The sequence below is a fragment of the Cydia splendana genome, chromosome 27 (genome assembly GCF_910591565.1).
Source record: "Cydia splendana chromosome 27, ilCydSple1.2, whole genome shotgun sequence".
In the NCBI taxonomy this organism is placed as follows: domain Eukaryota; kingdom Metazoa; phylum Arthropoda; class Insecta; order Lepidoptera; family Tortricidae; genus Cydia; species Cydia splendana.
Genome location: NC_085986.1, coordinates 7,903,982 through 7,931,974, shown reverse-complemented (window position 1 = coordinate 7,931,974; position 27,993 = coordinate 7,903,982). Strand labels below are relative to the sequence as shown.

Below are 27,993 nucleotides of genomic sequence, written 5' to 3'. Positions count from 1 at the left end.
ACTTATAAAGTTTTTCTCTCCTCTATTCTGACAGTAAAGCCGTCGGCAGCCTTCATCATAATGTCGAATTTGACAGGTAGAGGGCGCTGTAAGTCGTCTGCGCGCGCGCCGGCCGGCGGCAGCAGGCGGTAGCGCCGGAGCAGGTTAGCTAAGACTGTTTTAGCTGACAGCATGGCGTACGTTTGACCTGGAATAACAAGTTTTAAATTAGTATCTATACTTTTAATCGGTAATACTCGCAATAGTCTGCGGGTGCTGCTTCTGCGTGCGTCCTACGACACAGGCAAGTGCAGCATACGCTCGGTGCACCCCATAGATTTTATTTAAGTGTCATAGGTTTAGGTACCGTAAAATCAGGTAACTATAGTCCGTACATAAGTACAACTTATGGTCCAGTTTTTAACGTTGATTCTTAAACTTCTTAAAAAGCCTTTATGATTTGTACTCGTTACATTTATTTGTGAGCTTTGATACACTAATGCTCTTTCTGTATTATATACTCAACATAATTTGAAAAATACTTATACATATTTTATTGGAACTTGAATTTGGACCATAGTTGTAATGTAAGTTGTGGACTAAAGTTACCTAATTTTACGTTACTTAATTTTAAACAGAGTAGCTGAACAACAGGAACACAGTGAACACAGGAACAAAGTGTGTAACAGTGCTCCTGCGTAATAAAAGTATTCGAAAACGTTTAGAATACGAACATATCGACGCCTGAAAGCAAACACGTAGTAACCCACTTAAACCAAATTGTTCACCAGAGACGAAAAACTTTTCGAGTTTTGAAAAAAAAAATCATAACTATCTTGTTTATGAACATAACTTACTCAAAATTGGATGCAATATTCAAAATTTTTTGGACTTCAATTTCATTTAAATAAATTTATCCGCAAGTTGTTACAAGTCCAGATTTTGTGGGTTACTACGTTTTGATATTTTTTACACAGTGCGCAAACTCGTAGTAAACGCCAGTACAAAATGTATGGGATAGCATATCCTTAAATTTTCTATGGACAGCAATCACGCAGTAACCCACCTGAATGTGACAAAAGATATCCGTAATAAAAGTCTTAAACGTTGTGGTTTAGAAATTTTGGGTGAACAAAATGTTGTAACAGTATTTGTTTTCTTTTTGTAAGCAATTTATAATGCATTAAATCTATTGCCAAAAATTTTACCACACCCTTAAAAATGACTTTAATGGCATCTTAAAGTAAATTGCACGACATTTCAAATGTATACTTATAAAATATGAAGATGTTTCCGGGATTCATAAACGAAAATAAAACATTTGTTATGATGATTTGAACTATTAAAATCAACATGAGCATTCTTAAGCCCAAACAAAACACAACCTTTGTTTTATATTCAAGAACATAATTAAAAATCTTATAATGTTATTGTAAAATCAACTAAAAAATAAGAAGTCCACTTTGGAAAAGACATAACGTAATGGGAGATCAAAATCTAACCGAACTCCGAAGTATAACAACGTCGTTTGATTAAAAATAGTGATTTCTACATTCTCTCATAAAATAAAAGTCGACTTTAGACAAAACAAACTTTCACCAGATACCATCAGACCAAATTTTGTTTAAGTACCACCATCATCATCATCATCATCATTTCAGCCTATATACGTTCCACTGCTGGGCACAGGTCTCCTCTCATGCGCGAGAGGGCTTGGGCTATAGTCCCCACGCTAGCCCAATTCGGATTGGGGACTTCACATACACCTTCGAATTTCTTCGCAGATGTATGCAGGTTTCCTCACGATGTTTTCCTTTACCGAAATGCTAGTGGTAAATATCAAATGATATTTCGTACATAAGTTCCGAAAAACTCATTGGTACGAGCCAGGATTTGAACCCGCGACCTCCGGATTGAAAGTCGGACGTCGTATCCACTCGGCTACCACCGCTCTTTTCTTCTTCGCACCGTTCTTTTAAGTACCATAAAACCATAAAATCGATTCACACACCGTAAATGGGTCGTTCTCTCATTTCGTGCAAATCGGTGATGTTCTCTCGATTTGTAAATTTACTTTTAAATTGTAAATTTTTGGGTTTTCATGCATTGTGGATTCATTTATTGATACTTTTATGCTAAAGGCACCTTCGTAACCTTATTCCTTTTCATTTAATAAGACTGGTGGTAATGAACTACGCGCTGGTAATGAAATGGGCATGGATGGTAATTTTATCAGTGGAGGGTAATGAAACAAACTTATGAAATCGCAATAAAAAAACTTTAGTTAACGAAAATTAACACCATTAATATAATGAACAACATTAAAATCACGTGTCTTAAGCGCTGTGCAGACGATCAAGCCGACTTAACAAATACTCCGGCTTGACAATCGCGACTTATGATTTACCACCTAGCTTGTGGCGATTGTCAAGCTCAATTTACGTGATTGAAGACGTATTTCGTATTGTTTATTTATTTAATGATTACACAGCACTACATCAGTCTTGTCACCAACACACTGAGAAACTACATACTTTAATTTAAAATTAACATCCAAATACACTCGACTGCCAATTTATCCACCGTAGCTCCATAAACTCGCAAAATCTCAAGCACTCATGAGTCAACAGGAGATGCACCAGGAGAAGCCTAAGGGTTATATTTCTAATGTCCGGTACAAAAAGTCTTACAAGCCTCTCTACTAGTTCAAGGCAGCCAGAGTCTCCACGAAAAGCCCAACAAGCTAAAAGTAGTAGGCTTAAGTTGCGCCTCACCTCCAAAGAAATGAAGCCCAGGGTTCCTAAAATAAATATTTTTAGGTAATACATCCTAAGGAAATTCTTTTGGACCTTTTCCAATAGTAGAATGTACGTTGACTTGTAAGGGATCCAGGCTAATGCTGACGCCTCCAACTTGTCATGGAATTCTCTGACAATGCGAGTGACAAAGCCTAATCTACTGAAGCTACAGTACCAAGTACTATGGTGGAAGTAATATGGTCGTGAAATGTTAGCCGCGTATCGAATATGACCGCAAGATCCTTTACTGAGACGACTCTTGTTATTACAAGAGTCTATTGATCTAAGAGTCTATTGGCTCAGGTGCAAGAAAAAATTGAGTATGTGTAGGAAATAGGGCTTGATTAAAACTACACACTTGACACTTAGCCGCATTGCAAGTCAGTTTGTTACCCCGACTCCATTGGAACAGAGATGACGAAACATCCTCCTGCAGCAACTTACAATCCTTCTCCTTCTCAACTCAATATACCAATTTAAGATCGTCCGCGTCCGAAAGAAAAAAAAAAAAAAAAAAAAGAAAGAAAAGAAAAAAAAGAAAGTCCTCTCATATGTCTTATTGGGTCGACTTCAGCCTTATGCCGAAAACATACTCGGTGACTACCAGTGTGGCTTCCGCCAGAACCGCAGCACTGTGGATCAGATATTTCTGTTGAAACAGCTGATGGAGAAGAAATGGGAGTACGCACAAAATATCCACATGCTTTTTGTTGACTTTGCCAAAGCATACGACAGTGTTGACAGAGATACACTGTACAAGATTTTGCGGTACTTCAAAGTACCAGAAAAATTGGTGAACATGGTTATTGTAGCTACCAAAGTGAGCAAGATGAGGGTAAGAGCTTGCGGAGAACTGACGGCCGAATTTGCAGTTGGCACTGGCCTGAAGCAGGGAGACGCCCTTTCGCCAATGCTGTTCAACTTGGCACTCGAATACGTCGTTCGAAAATTGCTTATGTATGATGGGGGTGTAGAGTTGAACGGCAGACATAAGATCGTTGGCTATGCTGATGACCTGGGGTTATTGGCTCAAAACAAAAGGGATCTGGAAGCCATGGCTAGAATTGTGGAGCAGGAAGGGGAGAAGATAGGTCTCAGAATCAACCACCAGAAAACTGAATATCTCCAAATGAAAAGGTACAAGAACACCAGAGTGAAAAGAGAAGACCTAGTAGTCGGAGCAACCACCTACAAAGGTGTGGATCTTTTTAGGTACCTTGGTTGCACAGTAACTGATACCAACCGAAGGGAGGAAGAGATAGATATCCGAATCCAAAACGCCCTAAGATGCCCGGCAGCGCTCCATCGAGTCTTAGTGTCCAAGCTGATCAGTAGACCGACCAAGATTCGAGTCTACAAGACTGTAATTAGACCAATTTTGATGTATGGGTGTGAAGCTTGGACGCTGACTCAGAAAGAAGAGAGCAAGCTCTTAGTGGCGGAGAGGAAAATCTGGCGGAAGATTCTGGGGCCTATCAGAGAGGAAGATGGGACTTGGAGGCGAAGGAAAAATAGGGAGCTAGAGGAGCTTGTTGCGATGCCCAATATAATTGGCGAGATCAAAGCCACACGACTCCGCTGGCTCGGTCACCTGGAGAGGATGGGGGAGGATCGTGCTGTGAGAAGAGCGTATGTGGGGCACCCGGGCGGAAAACGTCCGTCGGGGCGTCCCAGATACCGCTGGAGTGACGAAGCCCAAAAAGACCTGTCCGCCCTCGGAATACCCAACTGGCGTGAAGTGGCGCAGAATAGGGCAGAGTGGCGCTCTCTTGTGTCAGAGGCCAAGATCCTCTTTGGGTCACTGAGCCAGTGATGTAAGTGTAAGTAAGATCGTCCGCGTAGAGTAGACAACGAGCGCTATGGATAACCGAGGGCAGGTCATTGACCATTATTCCAAATAGGAAAGGCCCCAAAATTGAATCTTGGCTGTCACCAGAACGAGTATGGTACGGATCTGGTACGAAGTGGCCATGCTGGTCGTTGCGAGCTGCGGTTGATCACGCAGATAACTGGCAAAAATGTTAAGTAAAGCCTGACAACAGTTTATTTAACCCTGAGATAGTGTCGCTGCAAACAGCTTACGTATGGCAATAATGTGCGTACGTCATGTATAGTCGGGGTAGTGGGCATTGGCTTCATGTTGATACTCGTTGTCAGAAACATTGCTTACAGAGAATTCGGTTCTTTCAATTTACCTATTCGTCAAAATCTGATTTTGAATATTCAATATTATTATATTCTTCGTTTTCTTACTCTGACAAAGTCTGATTTTCATCAGATGTTGTGTCGCTTTCAGGACCACCAACCTCGATTATAAAACATTCAGTCTCCAATTCGATTATAGGATTTTTATCGTCGATCTACATAAACCTTAAATGAAATATTAAAGTTCAAACCTAACAACTAACCAGTTCAATAAAACCGCACTATAAAATGTCAATACCGGTCATGTCAACAACCAACTTTAAAACATTGTTTACTGGAATGCTATGTAATCCTTCGTCTTTTTTAAGCTGTAAGTATTTGATTGCATTCACTACAATTTTTGTCGCCTCTTTGGTATTTTTTTTTGGCATTTTTGTAATAAAACCGTTTATATTTGAATATATTCGTAGATATTTTCCGTTTGTTTACATCGGTGACATTCGATGACATCCAACGTTCGTTGTCAAAGAGGACTTATTGCCAGTAAAAGAAATTAGTACCATTGAAAATCCGCAAAATGGCGAGGGTCAAATAAACTGTTGTCAGGCTTTAAATGTGGATTAAACCCAATAGCGTCTAGTTTGTGTAGGAATACATCGTTACCCACACGATTGAAGGCTTTTCGGAAATCATAATTCAGGACGTCTATCAGGATACCCATATCCAGATGCTCTGAGATGGTGTCACTGTCAACCAAGGTCAGGTTAGTTTTCACAGACCGTTTCGCTCTGAAATCATGCTGAGTGTTGCACAGGAATAATGGTTTCACTTGTTTCGACAACGTGCCATGGAGTATGGACTCAAACAGCTTTGCTAAAGCTGAAAGAAAAGAATACCTTGACTTTGGGATCGGTCTTACCCGTGAAATCTTCCAATGATGATGATATGTACTTGTGGAGAGTAGGTACCAGATTAAGCATGGAGTATATTGGACTATTCAAATGCTCTAAACACCCCTTTAAGATATATGCAGGTACCTAAGTAGTCTGGACCAACAGCATAGAAGCCCGAAAAACTTACTTTGGTGTTAAGACCCCTTACATTTTGGTAAATTAGATCCAGTGAAGGTTTCAAATCAGGATTCCGAACTAAGTATTACTGGTTGGTTTTTGTCTGACTCCCATTGACGTTGGATTTACGAAATGACCACGATTATCGGGCTACATAGTTGGAAATAAACAGGATTCATACATTGTCGAGGGTACTCCTATTTTGAAAGTCTTGGAGTCCCCTTTGAGCTTAAGTTCATCGACAGTGCACCATGAATAACAGCAGATATGCCCGTATGTCCTCCGATCCTCAAGCTATATTCCAGAGATGGATGAACTTGCGATGGTCCACCTCCCTGAGAGGGATTTTACACCGCTTTTTACTGCTGGTATCAGTTTTCTGAGAATTATCACGCACGGATTGGGAATTGTCGCTTTTGACGGCGGAGGCACTATTATTGCTTATCGGCCTGTGTTTATGTTTCTGTAGTTACTGCCCTTTATTACAAACATTTGCCCCGTTCTCTACCTTATCGTCGACAGGTATCAGATGATTCCAACTCACTTAGTCTCTTAGTAACGTGTCAAATTTCTCAGCACAGTCCTTGAGTGCGGTCTGGTATTATATATAGAGCGGCAGATTATGTTAATCTACTGCGCTCTAGTTAAATCCAAAAAATCACCAGTTGGGCTCCCCTATATATTATTACATAGTTTTAAATGCTTATACCAACATTCTATTAATAATAACTTAACCCTCTTTCCATTAAATGCACTATCTCATATACATTATCATTACCTTCTAAATTCGTTCATTACCTTCCCTGGCAAAATTGGAAGGAAAAGAAATGAATGAAACAGATATGAATGAAGTTTTTGAAGTTTTCGTCGCCTAGGTTGATATCAGACCTTGATTTCGCAGAATAAGCCACACGAAAGGCAACCCTAAAACACATCAATTAGGTATAATTTTAATAATGTACAATTGGTACTTACTGTATAAATCACTAGATGGCGATGAAGATTTATCTGAACCACACTCCTTCCCAACACGAGAGAACGTAGGTATTTTCGTCAAAAGCAACATACGGACGACCGCTGTGGTAGCACGCGGCCAACTGACTGACGAACAATGTGTTGTATCCGCTGGAAGTGCCATATACCCTTGCTATAACCACCTTTTTAGAATTGTTCATTGCGGGCCAATATACTTTAGGTCCTATGTTACAACCTTGCATTAACAGATATTCGAAAACACCATCACATTTTTGGTAAATTGCAAATAATACCGATTTGCACGAAATGCGTGAATGACCCAAATATAGCAATTTTACTGTTGCTTACAATTGAAAAAAAAAACTTACTTTTCTTAAATAAAAACAATCACTTTATCCAAATTCCCTCTAATATTTTACTTAATTACAAACACGTCGACTCACTTTCACCCCCCGAAGCGCACTGAGCGACGGCGCAAACGTTCAAGTAATGGCCGCGATAGCCGCGTTAAAACGAAATAAGGCACAGGAGTTTAAACCTTACGCCCTACAACAGTGAAGTAATTATTAAGTGGTAGTTTTACTTAATCCTTGTAAACGTAGTTATAGACATGTCTCTCAAATTTTAATAGTATGTGAATTTGTGTTAAACCACTACTCTACTAAACATTATTTCCCGCCAAATAGCGTAACTGCAAGACATTCACATTCATGAGCGGCAAACACGTAGTAACCTACATTTGAATGACACTGCTGACACTACAAATGACAAAACTAGAAAATGTATGGAATTCAAAGTGCTGTAAATGCAACGATTTAAATTATTGAGTTTTTTTTTGCTATTTACTGCGTGTTTGCTGAGTAAATTTCAAGAAAAACGTTTATTTGTTTATTTGTTTATTTTTATACATACCAGCACTTACAGATAAACCTTACGTGCTAATAGTGTTGTGAATATACATTTTAATAAGTATTTTATACAATTCTATCCACTGTTTCATTAGTCATTACGAATTATGTCATTAAATAGGTACATACTCTATTTATATTAATTATGTCATTATGAAATTACACTAACTTATCCTAATTATGTATGTATGTCACATTACGAACTAATTTTTTATATTAACAAATATTACAGTACTATATAATCCAAACGAAATTTCAATAAATTATCATTATTTCATATTATAAATTAAATTCACATTAAGAAATAAAATTATACTAAATTGTCAGTTTCTACAATAGAGCTTGGGGTTACAATATTTTCCAAATAACGAGATGATGCACTTAAAAATTTAGTCTCTGAGGAAAAGAAAATGTCTAGCTGCTTGTCGCTGTCTAGTATGTCATTTATCAATTTCAACGCGTGGTGCAGTGGAGAGGAGGCTAGCGCGCGCGCGCGCGCCGGTGGGATGCCGAACAGATCGCGGCGGCGAGTACGGAGTTGCTTCGTTGATAATCGGGGAACGCGCAACGGTATTTGTGCTAACAGCTGGGAATTTGTTAATTTACCGCGTATTATATGGAAAAAATATTTAATTAAGTATATGTTTCTTCGGGCTTCAAGGGATGTATAGTTTACCATACCATATATAAAGAGCGTCGGATACAGGAAAGGGTATGCGCCGTATATTTTCTTATATAGAAATCGCACAAACGATTTTTGCACTTTTTCCAATAGCAGCACGTATTGTTGCTCATGGGGGCTCCCGATGATGGCATTCGTCTCCAGCTTGCTACGCACGTAAGCGTTATATAAGATGGTAATGGCGTGCTGATTGGTAAATGGTTTAGCTTGCCGTATGATGAATCCCAGACATCTTCTAGCCTCGTTACTAACGTTGACTATGTGGGGATTAAATGTTAGTTGGGAATCAAACGAGACACCCAGGTCTTTAATTTCATTGGTTCGCTTCATAGGTTTGCTCTGAAGAGTATATTGGTAGGTTATGGGCTGGCGAACTCTGGCATATGTCATTACCGAGCATTTGTCTTTGTTTAGGGTAATGCTATTTTTTGATGCCCAGCTACAGGTTGCTTCTATATCAAGCTGAAGTAACGTGGGATCATTGGGATCGTTAATCGGGAGAACTAATTTCAAATCATCAGCAAATAACAGACAGGTCGAGAACTTAATTTTTGTTGGTAAGTCGTTTATAAGAATTAGGAACATTAAGGGTCCCAGATTACTTCCCTGCCCAATACCAGAAGTGACCAAGAATGGGGTAGATCTACATCCATTAAACTGAACGTACTGGTGCCTATCTGAGAGGTAACTGGCTAAAAACTGAAGTAGATGTGTAGTAAATCCGGCCATAGACAGTTTTTTCAGTAAGATATCGCAATCTACTCTGTCGAATGCTTTTTGAAAGTCAAAGTAGGCAACATCTACTTGCCTTCTTTGATCCAAGTTATTGGCTATTAACGTGACAGTATTAATCAGGTTTGACGTAGTAGATCGCTTTTGCAAAAAACCGTGTTGTTCATCACAAAACCAACCATTCAGCTGCTTTCTCGTTTGAGCATATATAATGGACTCAAATACTTTTCCGAATATCGATAATATTGCAATCGGTCTGTAATTATGTATATCAGATTTGGATCCGGATTTGTGTATTGGTAGGACTTTTGATGTTTTCCAAACCGACGGGTATGCTTTATTTTTTAATGCCAGATTAAACAAATACTTGAGTGGCTTGACAAATGCTTCACGGCAGTCCTTCACTACGAATTGAGGAATACCATCGGGGCCCTGAGTAGACTTGGGTCGCAGACGATTTATGGCTGTGCGGATATCCGCATCACTAATATAGTCAATGCTAACGATCCGACCATTTGTATCTTGTGACTCTGCCGTAGCAGAAGTGCATGCTGCCGTTACGTCCAGTGCCGGGGGATTCTGGAGGAAAACACTTTTGAAAATTTTGGCAAATGAGTCTACGACTTCTTGTGGAGACATGTCGCCAAATGTAGCAGGTTGGTTAGAACCACGGCGGTTTTTAACATATGCCCAGAAAGAGGATGGGTCAGTTGTAATATTCATTTGTAAGTTGTTAATAAAAGCTAGCATAGCAGATTCCGATTGGACGTTTATCATTCTTCGATAGTACGTAAATAGAGCGTAGTATAATTGATGTCCCGTTTGTTTAAATAGTCTGTCATATGAGTTTTTTACTTTGTTTAACTGTATAATATCGGGTGTAAACCATTCAGGATAGTTTTGACGAGTTTTATTTTTTTGGGGGCTTTTTAATGGGACGCATTCGGACAATATACCATTCAATATGGAATAGAAACACTCGACGCAATCATTCATTTCACTTATGTCGTATAGTTCCGACCAATCACAATTTGCCAGCATATGATATAGGGTAATGAAATTTGCTTTTCGATAATTTCTCTCTCGCGGTGTGATATTAGTAGGTCGATTGTGGATTTGATGAGTAGGTCGTTTATTAAATATCGTAGGACAGGTCATTTCTATGTTAATAGGAGTATGATGTTTTTCAAATGATACTAGCCCCGCGGTAGCCTCAGTAACAGTCAACTCGGTAATCATTTCATTTGACAGGACTAAGTCCAATATTCGATTAAGACTATTTAATACAGTATTTTGCTGTGTAAGATTACAATAAGACAAGACACTATCAAAGGCATTTCGTACACTTATCGTGGTCGAGTACATATTAAAGTCACCTACAATAATGATAGGATAAGAGTAAGTATTTATGATTCTCTCTATACATTGGAAAGTGGAGTAATATCGATTCTCGGGTATTCGAGGCGCTAAGTATATAACACACAGAATAAAACGGAAATGTCCTTTCGTAACGAATGCGCAAATTATTTCGTCCTGCGGGTGCGCACCACAGTCCAGTGCGCGCAGCGAGTAGGGCGCGCGCGCGGCCAGCAGCACGCCCCCGCCTCCGCGGCCGGCGCGGTCGCCGCGCACCACTCTGAAGTCGCCGGGGAACAGTTCGGAGTCGTGTACTGAGTTATCTAGCCTTGTTTCGGTTAAGGCTATTATATCACTTTCAAATGTCGCTAATAGATTCTTGGTGGTCGCCAATTTACCTTTAAGCCCTCGAACGTTTTGGTAGAAAATATCAATCTTACGACTTTTGGGGGGTTTCTGCACGAAAAAACGGCCGAATGCCGTTTTTATCATGCTCCACATCGTCGATCTTGGGGCTGCCTGTCACTTCCATATTTGTTGCAGACGGTGCGCATTCTGCAGCTCGATCGAGACTTTGCTCTTTGTGGGTGGTGGGGATATACTCTTCTCCATCTATGAATAAGCGGTCATTTCGCAATATCGCGTATTGTCCATTGCGGCGGGCCATGATGAGACAGTGTCGTAGGTGTTTTCTCTTTTTCAGCGATTCACTATCAAGGATTTCTGTAATAGCATAACCGGTATTCCTGAATAGATACGCATTCTGCAGGATATGATTTTTTAGGCGCTTGCTTAACAATTCAATAATGAGTGGACGACGATTGCCTTTCCTTCCTATCCGCTTAACTGATTCTATCGAGCCATAGATGTTTATGTTATAAATGTCACCAAACATGTTACTAATTCGCTCATATAGATCCTGGTCCGTTTCATGGTAGTATTCATCAAGGCCGTATAACACGAATTTTTTCGATGTATCATCTTTTTCTGCATTGTCCAAGTTTTTATATTGAGTCTTAAGCTCTTTTAATTCTTCCTGCAATAATATACGATCCTTTTCCATTTTTTCTATTTTGATCTTTGTATTTAAAAGTTCATTCTTCAGGTCTTGCTGTTCTATTAGGATTTGTTGGTTTTTTTGTGAAAATTCCGTCTTAATGTTGTTTATTGCGGCGCCTATTTCTGCGTGTATCAATTGCTTCAGGTTGTCGAAGATAGTTATGTTGTTCCTATTTAATTTGGCATCCAACAATGCACTTATTTGTTCAATTGTTGCGCTTGGGCTACTGGGCGAATGATTCGGCTGTTTTGAAACATGCAGGTCTAGTTCTATCAGGCTCATTTCTGCTTCACCGTCAACTGACATGGTTGTGTTGTCTAATGAGGTCGTATCAAACTGTTTTCGAACTGGAGTGGAATCATTCTTCCGCCTTGTTGTGACATTTACGCATATAGGACAACGCCACGCCCGAATCAGTTCATGTTGGTTTTCCCTAAAAGTCGCCGAAGTCATGTTTAGGCATTGGTAATGGTAATTTCCTTTGCAGGCTACGCATGTTAGCAGCTCTAGGTTATTCGTGATCGGTCTCGTACACGCCATACAATCCATTGTGAAAGAAATTAATAATAATAAAATAAAAAAAGCAAAAAGTTGTCACGTCCACAGGATTTGAACGCAGGCACAAAAAAACAAGAACAGAAAAAAGCAAAAAGTTTTAACGTTCACGCGTCTCGAACCCGGAACTTTTAGAGTCGACTGTCTTTATTAGTCACTATGTTAGACCACTAAGCCAAATGATCCTAGCGAGTGTCGCCGAAAGTCTTATACACTCTTAAGGGTTAAGTTCGATGGTGTCGTCAAGACGGGTATGATAGTAATTTTGATTTATTTTAGCTACCCTTTTTTCGTTATTCACAGTTATTTGTATTGCACTTTATTTTTATCGCTAAAATATGTTCATGGTAAGAAATATTATTAAAAGTTAAGTGTTTTTACGTAATATTACCAAGTACCACTGTTTTTAACTTGCACTGACATTAATAGTCTTTTATTGTAGACAGTATCTCATTTCACCAAAATATGTTATTAATTCGATAATTAGTTCACTTAGCACTAAGATAATAATAACACAGTCAATTTACACTAATTCTTATATTATAAAAGTTCACAGCACTTAAAACTATGACTAAAACTATTTTTAAAGTTGATATAATCGCAGAGCCAATGTTTACGTGTACGAGCGCCATCTCTGTCTCGTGAAACGTCGTCAACGTGAAAATTTTCCCCATTTTTCATCGTATTGGCACGTGGATTAGACCTATCGACGCAGAAAAATTTGTAGATTCCAAAAATGCAATAAAAAATTTTTTGACTTTGTGTGGGTTACTACGTGTTTGCTTTTGGGCGTCGATATATACTTACAACTCCTGACGAAATAGCTAAAAGGCATGAACATTGTGTGGTAAATTGTTTTAAAAATGTACATAATACGAACCTATACAGTTTCTAACAAGAGTAACTGAACGGCACGAACTGCGCGGTATGTCGCAGCGCGCCGTCGAGGAACCGCTCGGGGCGGAACTGCTCCGCGTCGGCTCCCCAGTACGCGGGGTTTTGCCGCGCGCGCCCCAGATGTTGATCTTAACGGATGTGCCGTCCACCAACGTTGCACCCGATGCTGTAGAGTAAGAAAAATGTACAGAATACGAACCTATACAGTTTCTGACAGAGTAGCTGAACGGCACGAACTGCGCGGGGTGTCGCAGCGCGCCATTGAGGAACCGCTCGGGGCGGAATTCCTCCGCGTCGTGTCCCCAGTACGCGGGGTTGCGGTGCGCGCCCCAGATGTTGATCATGACGGATGAGCCGTCCACCAACGTTGCGCCTGAAGCTGTAAAGAATATTAAAATAAATAAATATTAGGGGACATCTTACACAGATCAACCTAGCCCCAAACCTTATATTCATATTTCTGTGCCCCAAACAAAGCAAAGCCTATATGGGTGACGATATACATACCTACTTATTAGCGCCAACCGCCGTATAAAGCTACATTTACCCGTGGGACGACAATTAGGAATCTCTCCATCTCCATCCATCCATAGCCACCTCTCGCTAGCTCGGTATCACCTGAGATGATCCAGTTAGAAGGTCGAAGCATACTGTTCTACCTTAGGGATAGCCAGGGGGCGCCATAAGCATTCAGTAAGAAGTGCATATACTTGGAAAATTCGACCTATGCCGCTGTGGCCCGGAGGCCGAATGGCACCACCTGCCGCGATTATTTCAGTTTATAATTAGGAATCTTACGTAAAACTAGATCGCTGCGCACCTCCCGCGCCACTATCGGCACGGGTGGGTAGAGCCGCAGACTCTCCTTGAATACGGCTTCCAGGTATTTCAGTCGCGGCAGATCTTCTGCTGTGACCGCTCGGTCCGACTCGCCGAAAACCTCGAACAATCTGGATTGAAAATTTAAATTGAATTAGGGTTCCCCCAAATATGTCGACGCGGAATCGGCAAAACCCGATAGGAAAAACGTCGGCAGGTGCCGGCCGATGCGAGCCGAGCCGAACAACGACTTTTTCGCTCTTATTGCGTAGACATAAAGCTGTTTCCTATCGGATTTTGCCGAATGCGCGTCGATATATCTGGGGAGACCCTTATTGGTACAAGCTTTTATCGCTGACTGTACGTTTCTTTCCACAGGCAACTGATACTCATCGAGCCTATGGCCATCCTGTTCCCATCATCAGATCAGCTCCATGGTGTCATAATATTGATTCTCGTGACATTTGGTGAGTAGTTACGATGATTATCTAGAATTTTTCTGTTTTAGTTTTTAGGATTTTTTCAAAATGGCGGAGCCATGGGGATTTACGTGGTCTATGTACAGCTCAATCAGCCACAAGTTGATGATGATGTTCTCCTGACCGATTTCGGCCACAGCGACTGTGTGCTCTGGAGTAGGCAATTTTTAACTCGTATTATTAGAGTGCCACTAGTTATTTGTTCTACTAGGCCTACTAGGGGGCAAAATTGTTGTTTTACCGCTCGTGCTAATATTTGATACCCGAGCAAGTATCCCTACGTTTGAATAGAGAATCAAACGTAGGAGTGAGATTTTTTTCGAATTTTTAATTATTAGGGTTAGGGGTATTTATTAAAAATTTGTATGTAATCTGTTTTTCGCTCTTAATTTTTACAATAGTCAAAAAATCTTGTAAATAGAAATTGAAATTGAAAATCTTTATTTCAGGTCTGTCGACCCATATTCTGTTAGTATACACGGTACTTAAAATATGTTAGTTGAGTACCTACATAGATTGTAAAATCAATAAATTAAATTACATTAAAATAATAAAACAATTAAAATCTAAATTAATTAAAATACATTAAAAATATAAAATAAAAACACAAATCATTTTACTTAACATATTGCCATACTGATTTGACTTGCCCAACCCAGTAATTTTGAATTGGACAGTCGAATCTGCCTGCAATCAATTTCAGAATGCTGTTGTGGCTATTTCTTACCCGACTCAAGATGGATGCAATTTTTTTGCGCATGATTGCATAGAAGTCATCCGTTCGGGCCTCAGCAAACATGCCTGAAGCACTGCACCACCTAGGTAGTCCCAACAGCATTCTGATGGCAGTATTATACTGCACTCTTAGGGCATTATAAGCTCGTTTAGTATACTTGACCCACAGGCCGCTCGAGTAAAATGATTGGCTGTAGGCTTTAAATAGCGCAATTTTTACCTCTGTAGAGCACTTCGCGAACCTGCGGGCGAGCATATTACTCCTCACTGATAATGCCCTACGCTCTCTTTCTATGTCTTGGTCATCACAGAGATCCTCAGTAAGTATGTGACCAAGATACTTAAAACCCTGCACAAGAATAAAGTCCAACGTAGGGGGATAAATCAAATTAGGCAAAAATATTTTCCATTATGTCAATATCCAGAGAGGAAAATGAGGAATACGTTTATGGAGGCCTTCCCCTTTCGTCGTAGGCCTCATACTCAACTTACTCCTGGTGCACTCTCTCCTGCACCTCAGGATACCGCGACAGCAGCACAGCGGTGAAGCAGGCTCCTGTGGCTGACGTGTCGCTACCATCATGAAATGCCCCTTCAACTTACTCCAGGTGCGCTCTCTCCTGCACCTCAGGATACCGCGACAACAGCACAGTGGTGAAGCAGACTCCTGTGGCTGAAGGGTCGCTCCTATCATGAAAAGCCCCTTCAACTTACTCCAGGTGCGCTCTCTCCTGCACCTCAGGATACCGCGGCAGCAGCACAGTGGTGAAGCAGACTCCTGTGGCTGAAGTGTCGCTCCTATCATGAAAAGCCCCTTCAACTAACTCCAGGTGCGCTCTCTCCTGCACCCCAGGATACCGCGACAGCAGCACAGTGGTGAAGCAGACTCCTGTGGCTGACGTGTCGCTCCTATCATGAAATGCCCCTTCAACTTACTCCTGGTGCACTCTCTCCTGCACCTCAGGATACCGCGACAGCAGCACAGCGGTGAAGCAGGCTCCTGTCGCTGACGTGTCGCTCCCATCATGAAATGCCCCTACAACTTACTCCTGGTGCACTCTCTCCTGCACCTCAGGATACCGCGACAGCAGCACAGCGGTGAAGCAGGCTCCTGTCGCTGACGTGTCGCTCCCGGCTACCATCATCACCATTATTTCTTCGCGCAGCTCCATGTCGGAATAGCCATTATTAATTCCTCCAGAAGATTCGATTATTACGTCGAGAAAAATAGACCAGTCCGTTTTTTTGGTGTTTTCTAGAAAATATTTAGTGTAAGTTAAGCTTGTGCCGACTTACTGACCTGACCGAAAAATACAAAAAATCTGTTATTCAGGATACGAAAGCAGTACATATTATTATATAGGAACAGATGGTCATATCTTGGAATATTTAATTTTGTTTTTATTAATACCTACACTGTTTTTTCTAAAGTCCGTTAATTTCAAAGGTGCACGTAGTGATGCGCCGTTACCGGTAAAATACCCAAGGTGGGAAAATTCCCAGTAATGTTACCGGTAAGATTCCCAAGAATCAGTAATTTACGGTAATATTCAAATTAAGTAAATGTCAACATAAGTTATTTTACATTAAATCATTACTTGTCAACAAATGCATCATACGAAGTTCAAAAAATCAACATAGGTTTACTTTTCTAGCAAATTACCAATACTACTGGTAATATTCCCAATGTTACTCGGTATTTTCCCAATATTACCAGGAAGTATTCCCCTTGTCTGGGCAAGTGGGCATAGTCAAAACCAGTTACATTGCTTCGCAACTCCGCTAAGATTGAGTGAAAGAGATAGCTGATGCTACGAGTGGAAGAGACGTAAAGATAATTAAGCCATTTCTACATGTTTTAAATTAAATTAATTCAATTATAACGTAAGCGTTCAAGTACGAGTATATTACCCGCTTTTGGGAATATTACCGGGAAGAATGGTAATTTACTGGTAATATTCCCAAATGGAAAAATACCGGTAATGGTATTTTACTCTCGGCACCTCACTATGCACGCCTGAGCCTATTAAATTAAGTAACTGTCTCAAAAAAACCGGTATTCTAATTAACTCCGTTTTGGAGATAATCGATGATTTATTTTTATCTGATAAGCCCCTACGAGCGTGTAGGCTCGCCTAGGTCCAGTGTCCTGTTTATCAAAATCTTGTAACTTGTAATACAAGTGGAAGTCCCTTTCTAACAAAAGCTGTCAAAAAGGGACTTCCACTTGTATTACAAGTTACAAGCTTTTGATAAACAGGACACTGGGCGTAAATATAGGTACTGTTACAAAAGCAAATTATTAGGGCGAGCGAAGCGAGCCCTATCACTATTCGACAATCTATGCATTCTTGTGGTACACTTTACGGAAAAACTACTGCACTGTTAGGTTTGAGATTTAACATAGTAATTCAAATTCATGTCTAGATGTATTATCAAACATAAAAATATCATTTTATAAACTTAAAAAAATAAAATAAAGGAATAACACTTTGTATTACTACTAACGCCATCTGTTGGAGAAGTGATGAAATTAACATTCGTGCTAATGTTAAGTAATTATCTGTTTTACTGACAGATGACGCCATTATCAATGATGAATACAAAAGTGGATTAAAAATTTGGATTCAGACCCACTTCGCTTCGCTTGGTTTGATTCCCAATTTAGAAATTAAGTTTCTGTGAATACCTACTAGAACAATCAATTTTGCTGTATATTCACTGCATATAATCAGTCATGTTGTGTTAGCAAACTTAAATCGGGTATTTTCAGTTCGAGAAACAGTTTTAGTGTTACTATTGCTTGGAACTGCTAAAATTATAAATAAAGATAAGCATATTAATACAAACTTAGTGATTTAGGGCTTAGGGCCGACAGACGGCCTACAACTCGAATGCAACTTGTATAGGAACTGCACGCCGACTGCACGCCAATTGCAACGTCGGCGTGAAGTTAAACAAAATGACCCAGAAGGTTTGGTGCAACAAAGGCACATTACGTTTTGGTCATCCGACTCATCGTGATGAGCACTTAGGAGAGTATATAGTACCCAAGATATAGCTGATGCTGAACCCTGGTAGTATACATAGTGGAGCTCGGGTTTGGTGCAACATATATAGAAACACGCTGTTTTGGATATCCCACTCGTCATGATGATCACTGGGTAGACCAGTACCCAAGATAGCTGATGCTGAACCCTGACAGTACCTAGTGGAGCTCGGATTTTAACAACATAGGCACACGCTGTTTTGGTCATCCGACTCGTCTTGATGAGCACTTAGGAGAGTAGTACCCAAGATAAAGCTGATGCTGAACCCTGGCTGTACCTATTGGAACTCAGGTTTGGTGCAACATAGGCACACGCTGTTTTGGTCATGCAACTCGTCTTGATGAGTACTTAGGAAATTAGTACCCAAGATAGAGCTGATGCTGAACCCTGGCTGTACCTAGTGGAACTCAGGTTTGGTGCAACACAGGCACACGCTGTTTTAGTCACTCTACACGTCTTGATGAACACTTGGAAGAGCAGTACCCAAGATAGAGCTGATGCTGAACCTTGGCTGTATCTAGTGGAACTCAGGTTTGATGCAACATAGACACACGCTGTTTTGGACATCCGACTCGTCATGATGAGCACTTGGGAGAGCAGTACCCAAGATAGAGCTGATGCTGAACTCTGGCAGTACCTAGTGGAACTCAGGTTTGTTGCAACATACGCACACGCTGTTTTGGTCATCCGACTCGTCTTGATGATCACTTAGGAGAGTAGTACCCAAGATAAAGCTGATGCTGAACCCTGGCTGTACCTAGTGGAACTCAGGTTTAGTGCAACATAGGCACACGCTGTTTTGGTCATCTGACACGTCTTAATGAGCACTTAGAAGAGCAGTACCCAAGATAGAGCTGATGCTGAACCCTGGCTGTACCTAGTGGAACTGTGTGTGTGTGTGTGTGTGTGTGTTTATGTGCGGAGCAGCGTGATTACCGCCAGTAGGTGTCCAGACGGGATAGTTTTTCGCTCAATTGTGTGGTGTGGACGCAAAAATAAATTCAAGGACATTGAGTCGCTGACCCAACATTCTGTAGGAAAGCCTCCCCCCCCTAAACATTGACATTGGGTCGCTGACCCCTGGTGGTGGTGGTGGCTTCCTTACAAAAAGTACTGGGCGACCGTGTAGGATGTAATAAGCTCTTATGAAATTGTATACGTGTGGATGGATGATATTGGCAATTTGATTATGTCGTCTGGACACGCTTTTAATGGACAAAGTAAAAGCTGTAACAGACAGGCGTACCGGACAGCAACCGGGGTCCGGTTAGTATAAAATCTTGGACTCTTGCTGGATACAAATCTGCGTTTCGAAAAACATGTGGTGGACATTGTTCGAAATTGCTTTTATCGTTTAAAAGTCCTATATAATTTTCAAAACTTTCTTACTATAGCCCTGCGAGTGAGACTATGTGAAGCTCTTGTTTTATCAAAACTTAATTATTGTCTTGCAGCTTACGGTTTTTGCCTTCACGCACGGTCATGGCGTCTCATTCAAAGGGTTCAGAATGCTTGTGCCAGATTTTGTTTTAAAATACCCCCTCGTACTCATGTCACGCCTTTCTTGAACAATGCAGGTATGTTAAAAATGGCTGCTCGCCAAGAGCTTATGTTCGCTTGCCTGCTGTTCGACACAATCCAAACCAAGCAGCCGTCTTATCTCTACAAGAAACTCCTATGGTTTTCAAAAAGTAGTTTTCATCACCAAATGAGAGCCTCACGAGCGATAGTTTTACAGGTTCCTCAGCACCGGTCTGCCGCTTTTAAAGGGAGTTTTCGGTACCGCGCAACCAAATGTTGGAATATCATACCACCACCAATTCGTCAATTAAAGAGTAAAGCAACTTTCAAAATAAAATATCGACTTCAACTTCTTAACCAACAAAAGCATATGCCTTAAACTCACTCTTGCTCCCTTCTTTTTCTTGTTCTTCTTAAACCACTTTTTACTTTGCCAACCGCACTATTCGGGTAGTACCTAATAATTACGAAATTTTTAATACTGTAACGTTACTAAATGTCCAAAAATACACACACACACACACACATACACTCACACAATAATGTACACGTCACACACAAATTGCACAGTAGTTTTTTCTTATATTACTCGTACCAACTATTTTTAAATAAGCGTTGCATATTTGTATGTAAGGTACTGGCAGAATACCAGCGATGTGGCTTGCCGCATCACAATGCTGAGCCAGCGCCTTTTCTGTGCCACGACACATGGCTTCATAATTTTTTAATGTAATAGTTAATAGTTTTTAGTAATTAAGTTGCTTTGCATGTTCTTATCTTGTACTTTTTCAATGCCGTGTATGTTGTGGGTATGAATAAAGAAATTATCTATCTATCTATCTATCTATCTATATTTCTTTCTTGCTCTCACTTATAGCTGCGTTCTTAACGGAATTATTACGTACTCACTCGATCGAACATGAAACAAGCCTCGGATTGGATCAAAGTCGCGGTCCGGTACGTTTTGGTAGAAAAACTCCGCGAGCCCTTACAAAGCTCTGCTTTTTGCTAGTTTATACAAGCACATACTATATTTCTCATATTTCTGAACTCAATAGGTACAGTCGCCATCAGATATATCGGAGCGGCCAAGGTGCTCACAAATATCGGAACACGCCTCTATTGTCAGGGCGTTAGAGCGCGTGTTCAGATATTGTGAACACCTTGGCCGCTCCTATATATCTGATGGCGACTGTACTTCCATTGAACTTGACATCATTCTGATTTTGAGCGCAATTTTGACATTTTGATATGCAATCTTTTACATTGTAGGTCTGTGGTTAAGTGTGATGTTGTTAATTACTTACTGTTCTCTTTCATTTCCGTTCGTTTGTTTTTTATAGTCTGTAAATAATAAGTAAACAAAATGCAATTATATAAATGTTGTTGGTTAACTTGTGTTAAGCTCTGGGTATCACAATTTCAGTCCACCCGCCACCCATGTTAATAATTGTCGGGTAGTTAGTTACACAAATCACTATTTTGACATTTCGCTGGGATATCAGATATCCTCAATCACGACCAGTGAAACCTGCGTCAAAACCTCTTAAATAAAGGTAAGAATATAAATTCGCGATAGACCCGGTTTTAAATGTTTAAATAACCCCGTTAAGGGGGCCACAGCTTACCAGTTCGCCGGACGATATCAGCCTGTCAGTTGTTCGCAACTGACAGGCTGATATCGCCCGGGCAACTGGTATCTGTGGGCCCCTTTAAACTTAAAAAAATAAATAGGTAAGTACCTCATCTAAAAACGCATTGGCGCCTTCTAAATGCTTTTGAAACTCTTTGTAGACGGGCAAGCTTTTATACACAATGTTTGGATGCAGCCATGGCTGTAAAATCCTCTTCGCCACCATGTGCATACCCGCGTCTAGTGCTTGCAGCAAATAGTGGTCTGGGTTCCCTTGTGAATTTAGTTTAGTGCCTATTGCAGACTCTGTGAAAGAGAATTATTGATATACACCGTGTTTTTATTGAATTCCGTTAACTTCGGGGTATAGTTAAGTACGTTTATAAGAACTAAATGGCATAGTTAATTAAAAAAAAAAAATTTTTTTTTGTTTTCTTTTTTGTTTTTTTTTTGTTTAAAAAGTAATTAAATGTAGCATATAGCGTTGTTGTAACACGGGCATTACATTTAACTCAACCAAACAATTGAAATCTGTGACATATCAATGTCATTTCGTACATCAATCGACCGAGATTGTACTTAAGTTTAGTAGCAAATGTATGAACTCATTCTAAACACTAATCAATATGTAAGCCGGCCCTAAAGCAAGTGTACACGCTTGTAGAGGCCTTATAGGAAAAAAATAAATTATGGATTATCTCCGAAATGGACTTAATTAGAACATCGGTGTCTTTGAGAAAGTTACTTGATTTAAGCTCAGGAATGCACCCTTGAAATTAACGGAAATCAAAAATAACACGGTGTATATCTAAGGACGGGCCTAACGGGCACTAAGTATGGTGCTGGTTTGGCGGTGTCAGTGTCACTCACGAATTCGAGCAGTCTAACGCAACTAGTTGCAAAAAATGTACTGCTAGAACAATTTACAACTAATATTATAAGATTTATAAGTAGAAGGAGATACAATAAGTAAGCGCATGTAGCACCTCTGGAGCTGCAGGCGTCCATAGGCTACGGTGTCTGCTTACCATCAGTCGGGCCGTATGCTTGTTTGCCACCAATGTGGTATAAAAAATAATATTAATAAGAGTTCCGGTTAATCCGGTAATTAATATTAGTTGAAAACTGTTGAGCAATTCGTTGCGACATCGATTGTATTACTAGCAGTAGGTACAGATAAATTCCGCTACTTAACGCTAGATGTCGACTACGAAATAACTCGCGTTTTGGTAAGAATGCTGATGTATGAAGTTACTACTCTTTCTTTACTTATATTACCTAACCTAGCGGCTTAGCACGGTCGCGTTTTTATCCCTTGTCACCATGCCTGTCACGTTCTAACAAGTATGTAAGTGCGAAAGGGACGCGCATAGTGATAGTCGATAAAAATGGAACCGTGCTGAGCCCGCTAGTCTATATGACGACAACGCATGGTTTCAGGTCCTTGCCCGAAAACGCGCAAAGAGGCACAACCTACCTGACGCTACTATCGGCATGGCTCTCTGCTTCAGCTGCCACAAATGCGGTCGCAAGTCGCAAATGCCGGTCCCGCATTGGCTTATAAACCCGCTCCACACTCGTGCGAGAATCGCGGCGCGAAGCCGCGAACGCGAGTGTACAGCCTGGCAAAAAAGAGTAGAAATTAAAAAGTGGCAACACTGTAGTGTCGTTCCGTTCTCTTAAGGCCCCTGTACATATTGGGCCAGCGCCGGCCAGTCCAAGGGACGCAGCCATGCGGTAGAATGAGGTAGCAATAGTTACAGTCGACTCTCGTTAATTCGAAACTCAAGGGACTTTTAAAATATTACGAATATCGAGAGTTTGAAATATCAAATGGTTCGAAATTACTGAGAGAAAAAATATGAAAGTTCGAATTATTCAGTAAAAATCTATTATGTACTTACAATGATTTATTAACTACAATTTTTTTGAATAATATCAAAAGGTTAGAGGAGACATTTACATGCACATACATGTCAATTAATTATTATTAGTCTTTCGGAAGAAGTCTGTAATATCAGTTTGCTTCAATAACTTTTTTTATCAGAAATACATAGTGCCTGAAATGCTTTTACAATAAAATTAATGCTCCTGCAACGATGAACTTGAACTTATCTCAAAATTTAGGGTAATAGGATAACTTCGAATTATAGAGAGGTTCGAATTATCGCGGGTTTGAATGAACGAGAGTCGACTGTATCACTTGCTCCCTCTAACGCATAAATGCGTCCCCCAGACTGGCCCACGTTGGCCCAATGTGTACAGGGGCCTTTATATAAATTGATTTGAAAGGGACGACACTACAGTGTTGCCACTTTTTAATTTCTACTCTTTATTGCCAGACTGTAGAGGGGGCTTATAGAGCCACGAGAGATGTTGGAAACGAAATGAAATGAAAGTTTATTCACGATTTTATTTTAAATTCTAACTATTACTTCATTATGACATGTAAACTTTGACATTATAAATTATAATTTTTACCTAATTTTGACATGTAATCTTTTTACATAAGTAACAAAATTAGATTTAACTATAAGTTTAACTTTAATAGTTTGATGAACTTATGCGCTGAATTTGAATGACTAACTTATTACTGTAGATTGAAGCTTGAAACTTGATGTATGTATTTAATAATTTAAATTTTGATAATATTTTAGTAAACGCGACATTTTTGTAACGTATTTTCCTTTGACATGCATGAACTATGTCAATACAAATAATTTTCACATGCCATAAGACCGAACATATCATGGGTCAATATGTACACTTAATAATATCTACTGTACCATATGTTCTCGGGAATAAACTGTCATTTCATTTAATTTCATTTCATTTGGGTTCACTTACCACCAACAGAATCACTTGTATAGGTAGTGATGTAACCCCAGATGGAGAAATCCCCTCGTCCGACCTCAGCCCTCATGAGGTCCACCATGATGGCGCTCTGTGTGTCAAACTGGGGTACTATTTTGTTCAAGTTTTTCAAACTGTAGAATGGAGAGTTGATTTTTCGGCGAGGGTGCCAAATTTTTACTGTGAACATAGTTTGAATTTCAGTTATTAGACCTGAATACAGATGTAGGTACTGCATAATTATTTTCCATCGTATTTTCACGGACGTTACCAACGTGTCTTGCTATTTCAGTCAGTCTCGGTACAAAAAGTGCTGAGGTTGACTGAAGTAGCATGACAAATACGAACGTTTCCGAGAAAATACGATGGAAAACAATTATGTACCACCACATCTGTAAGGTTAAAGCGTGATGAAGACTGGCATATAAATGGATCAGGGAATACCGTTATAGGTGGCAATGACATGTGCAAGTTGCAGACAATACTCAAAATATCTGAAATTTTTTGGAAACTTGTATTTGAATTTTCCCATGCATGTTTCCACTTAAGAGTTAGACCAAGAAAAGTCTGCAACGATTATGAGCACACGCAGTGCAAGTGTTAGTTATGCGTCATAATTTCATAGAACGAATAGACGTTTAAAATAACACTTGCACTGCGTGTGCTATCAAAATCGTTACAGATTTTTCTTGGTTTGACTCTAGAAATGTCTAACTCCGTTTAAATTAGGAATTATTACACGACTGCCCAAAAAAAAAGAGTACTTATTGTTTTCAGCGTTCATGTTTGTATGTACAGTGAAACCTGTTTAATTGGCACCTGGATAAATGGAAAACCTCAATAATTGCAACCAATAGTCTGGTCCCGGTCCCTTGAGACCAAAAGGCCTCTATAATTGAAAATGTGGAACCTCTATAATTGCAATTTAGATTTTAGGGCTTTTCGTAATTTTGCCTCTGTAATTGACCACATCGCAACTAAGACCCCTATAATTGACAATGTGCTAAGAAAATCCGTTATTTTTGCTCTTCTTTTTACCTCTATTATTGAAACGAGTCTTACTTCTTACCACTGTAATTGAAATAATGTAGTTGTAGACAGCAGAAACAATATTTTAATAGCAATGATCATTTTATTTATATCTTCATCCAGAATTCAATTTATTTATTGGTTATCTATCACAGCCTGTAGTAGGTGAAATAGTTTTGATTAAAGCAAAAACAAAGTAAGTATGCTTTTTACATTCTAATAAAACTTTCTTCTACAATTCAAGGGATTTTTTAAACTCAAATGAGTAATAAGAAAATAAAGTAGTAATTAATGTAGTGTAAAAATGCAAGTATGAACAGAAGCTATATATACACCAGAAACCCAGAACGCGACGTAAGCGTGTAAATCTACTTTCAATGGTTATTTGCACCACCATAAAAAAAATTATCAGAACGCAACCTTTATTAATGAAAACCTCTATAATTGACACAACGATTTTTTGAACCTCGTTAATTGACACGACCTGCTTAAATGAAAAACCTGGTTAATTGACAAAAAATGCCCGGTCCCTTGAGATTGCAATTATCCAGGTTCCACTGTATATGTTTAATTATTACGGAACCCTCGGGCCTTGGTGGGCGAGTCCGACTCGCACTTGTCCGGTTTTTTATTACCTACTGAATGTTCTGAACTGTTGACGACCGTTTCATTTAACATGAAACAGACAAGTCTGACGACCGGTTCGGCCTAGTGGATAGTGACCCTGCCTGCGAAGCCGATGGTCCTGGGTTCGAATCCCAGTAAGGGCATTTATTTGTGTCATCATCATCATCATCTATTTAAGAGTTAGACTCTTGTCGGTGGAGCGATTTCCATGCATGTCAGTCCTCTGCCTTCTCCTTGACAGCCTGATACGACACGACGTTGAGCTTTTCCTTTACTTGATCTATGTACGTTCTCCTTGGTGTCCCCCTCCGCCTCGTTGCCTCAACTCTCCCTTCAATGATATTTTTGATAAATTCGTCGTGTCGTATCAGGTGTCCAAGCATCTTTCCTCTTCTGTTTTCAATGGTTCTCAACAAACTCCTCTTCTCTCCTACCATGCGCCTATGTTCCTAGTCATGGGTGTTTTCTATGTATATAAGTATGTATTTATCTATATAAGTATGTATATCGTCGCCTAGCATCCATAGTACAAGCTTTGCTTAGTTTGGGTTGGTTTGGGGCTAGGTTGATCTGTGTAAGATGTCCCCTAATATTTATTTATTTATTTACGACACTCACTGGCTTATATTTCAAATGTCATAGAAATCGAAATTAATTGTAAGAAGCTTTGGCAATAAACGTGCAGAAAAAAATACCGAGAATTTCATGGGAATTTTTCAACTTTTGAAAAATCTCTTTGCACATTGCATCTCGAGAATCTCAAGTATAAAAAATTAAATTAAATTGTAACACCATTACCATCACAGGCCAACAGATGGCGCTACTAGTACGTCAATGTACACAACTCGCGGTGCAGCATAGCCGCTGCACGATGCAACTCCACGTCTACCAATAGATGGCGACGCGATCGAGATAGATCTCGCTAACGGTTGTACGACGTGGAAACATGACCCTCCAGCATGGACCGAGGATTATTGAAGAAATGCAAGTAGGGACTTCGTTACCGCACGCTACATACCTTCACCTCTGTTGAAGTATCCTAGTGTCTGTGCCGTAGTAAAATTTATACTAGTCTAGCTCGCGCCTACCTCGTTAGGTCTTGCTCGGCAAGTAAAGACTACAGCCGGCCTAGCCAAGGTTACAATCGCTATCGCTTCGAGAACGAAAAGCATTATGTCTCTCTATCACTCTTCCATATTAGTGTGACAGTGACAGTTGCATTTCGATCGCTACGGAGCGTAAGCGATTGGCGTCTTGGCTACGCGGCCTGTACTGTAATAGCTCTAAGTTTGATAATACACGCGCTAAGTACCTAACGTCGGCTTTTCGTCTTCGCCCTCACCTCCCCGTCCTACACAATTAAATTTTTATACACGAGTATACACTGTGAAGTGAATTAATAAAAAAGAAAAACCGGACAAGTACGAGTCGGGCCCAACGAGGGTTCCGGGTTTAGTATTTGTTGTTATAGCGGCAAAAGAAATACATCATCTGTAAAAATTTCAACTGCCTATGACGGTTCATGAGATACAGCCTGGTGACAGACAAACGGACAGGGGAGTCTTAGTAATAGGGTCCCTTTTACCCTTTGGGTACGGAACCCTAAAAAAAGGAAACACTATACCTGGTGCAAATATGGAGCCGTTGCCTATTGCCGTCCTGGTGAACTTCAGAGTGAACTCGTCCTTATCCAGACAACTCTTGGACACTAGTTCGATAGCCGCCGGATCTGTCATACCTGCTCGATAATAATAATAATAATTATTTTATTTATTTTACTATTCGGAGATCCAACAGCTGTTAACATGTTAATAGGTTTTATAAATGTGATACAAAAAGCCAATTACAGGTTCTCACCAGTAAATACAGATTAACAAAAACAATTGGTGGTTAGCACTATTGCACCACATTCATTTCGACGCCAAAGGCAGAGTAACTAATTTTGAATTCGTATTACTAAAGAAGATTCAAAAGCAATAAAGAAAAAACACAGCACAATGAAATTTCAAAATCCAATAAGCCATGCTCATTTAAAGAACTCCTCTGTCAGGATACGCCGCACAGTTTGGATGTTGCTGTTGAAAATATCG

At 40.0% G+C, this 27,993-nt stretch overlaps 1 protein-coding gene across 1 annotated transcript; it reads right to left on the bottom strand.

Annotated features, from left to right (window-relative positions):
• Positions 1 to 2: 2 nt before the first annotated feature.
• LOC134803666 (cytochrome P450 4C1-like) lies at positions 3 to 27,639 on the bottom strand. The gene is made up of 8 exons (XM_063776455.1): positions 27,528 to 27,639; positions 24,242 to 24,427; positions 21,504 to 21,700; positions 21,069 to 21,105; positions 16,238 to 16,445; positions 13,956 to 14,107; positions 13,357 to 13,536; positions 3 to 187 (listed from the first exon to the last, which is right to left on the bottom strand). Exons 1-8 carry the CDS (start codon positions 27,637 to 27,639, stop codon positions 3 to 5), a joined length of 1,257 nt encoding a protein of 418 aa, XP_063632525.1.
• Positions 27,640 to 27,993: the final 354 nt, after the last annotated feature.

Excerpts from the sequence above, each read along its gene's own strand:
- LOC134803666 (XM_063776455.1), bottom strand. The coding sequence starts at position 27,639 with ATGACAGATCCGGCGGCTATCGAACTAGTGTCCAAGAGTTGTCTGGAT. Across the intron at positions 21,701-24,241 it reads TACAAGTGATTCTGTTGGTG|AGTCTGCAATAGGCACTAAA; the intron begins GTAAGTGAACCC and ends TCTCTTTCACAG. Across the intron at positions 14,108-16,237 it reads CAGGAGAGAGTGCACCAGGA|ATTGTTCGAGGTTTTCGGCG; the intron begins GTAAGTTGTAGG and ends TTTTCAATCCAG.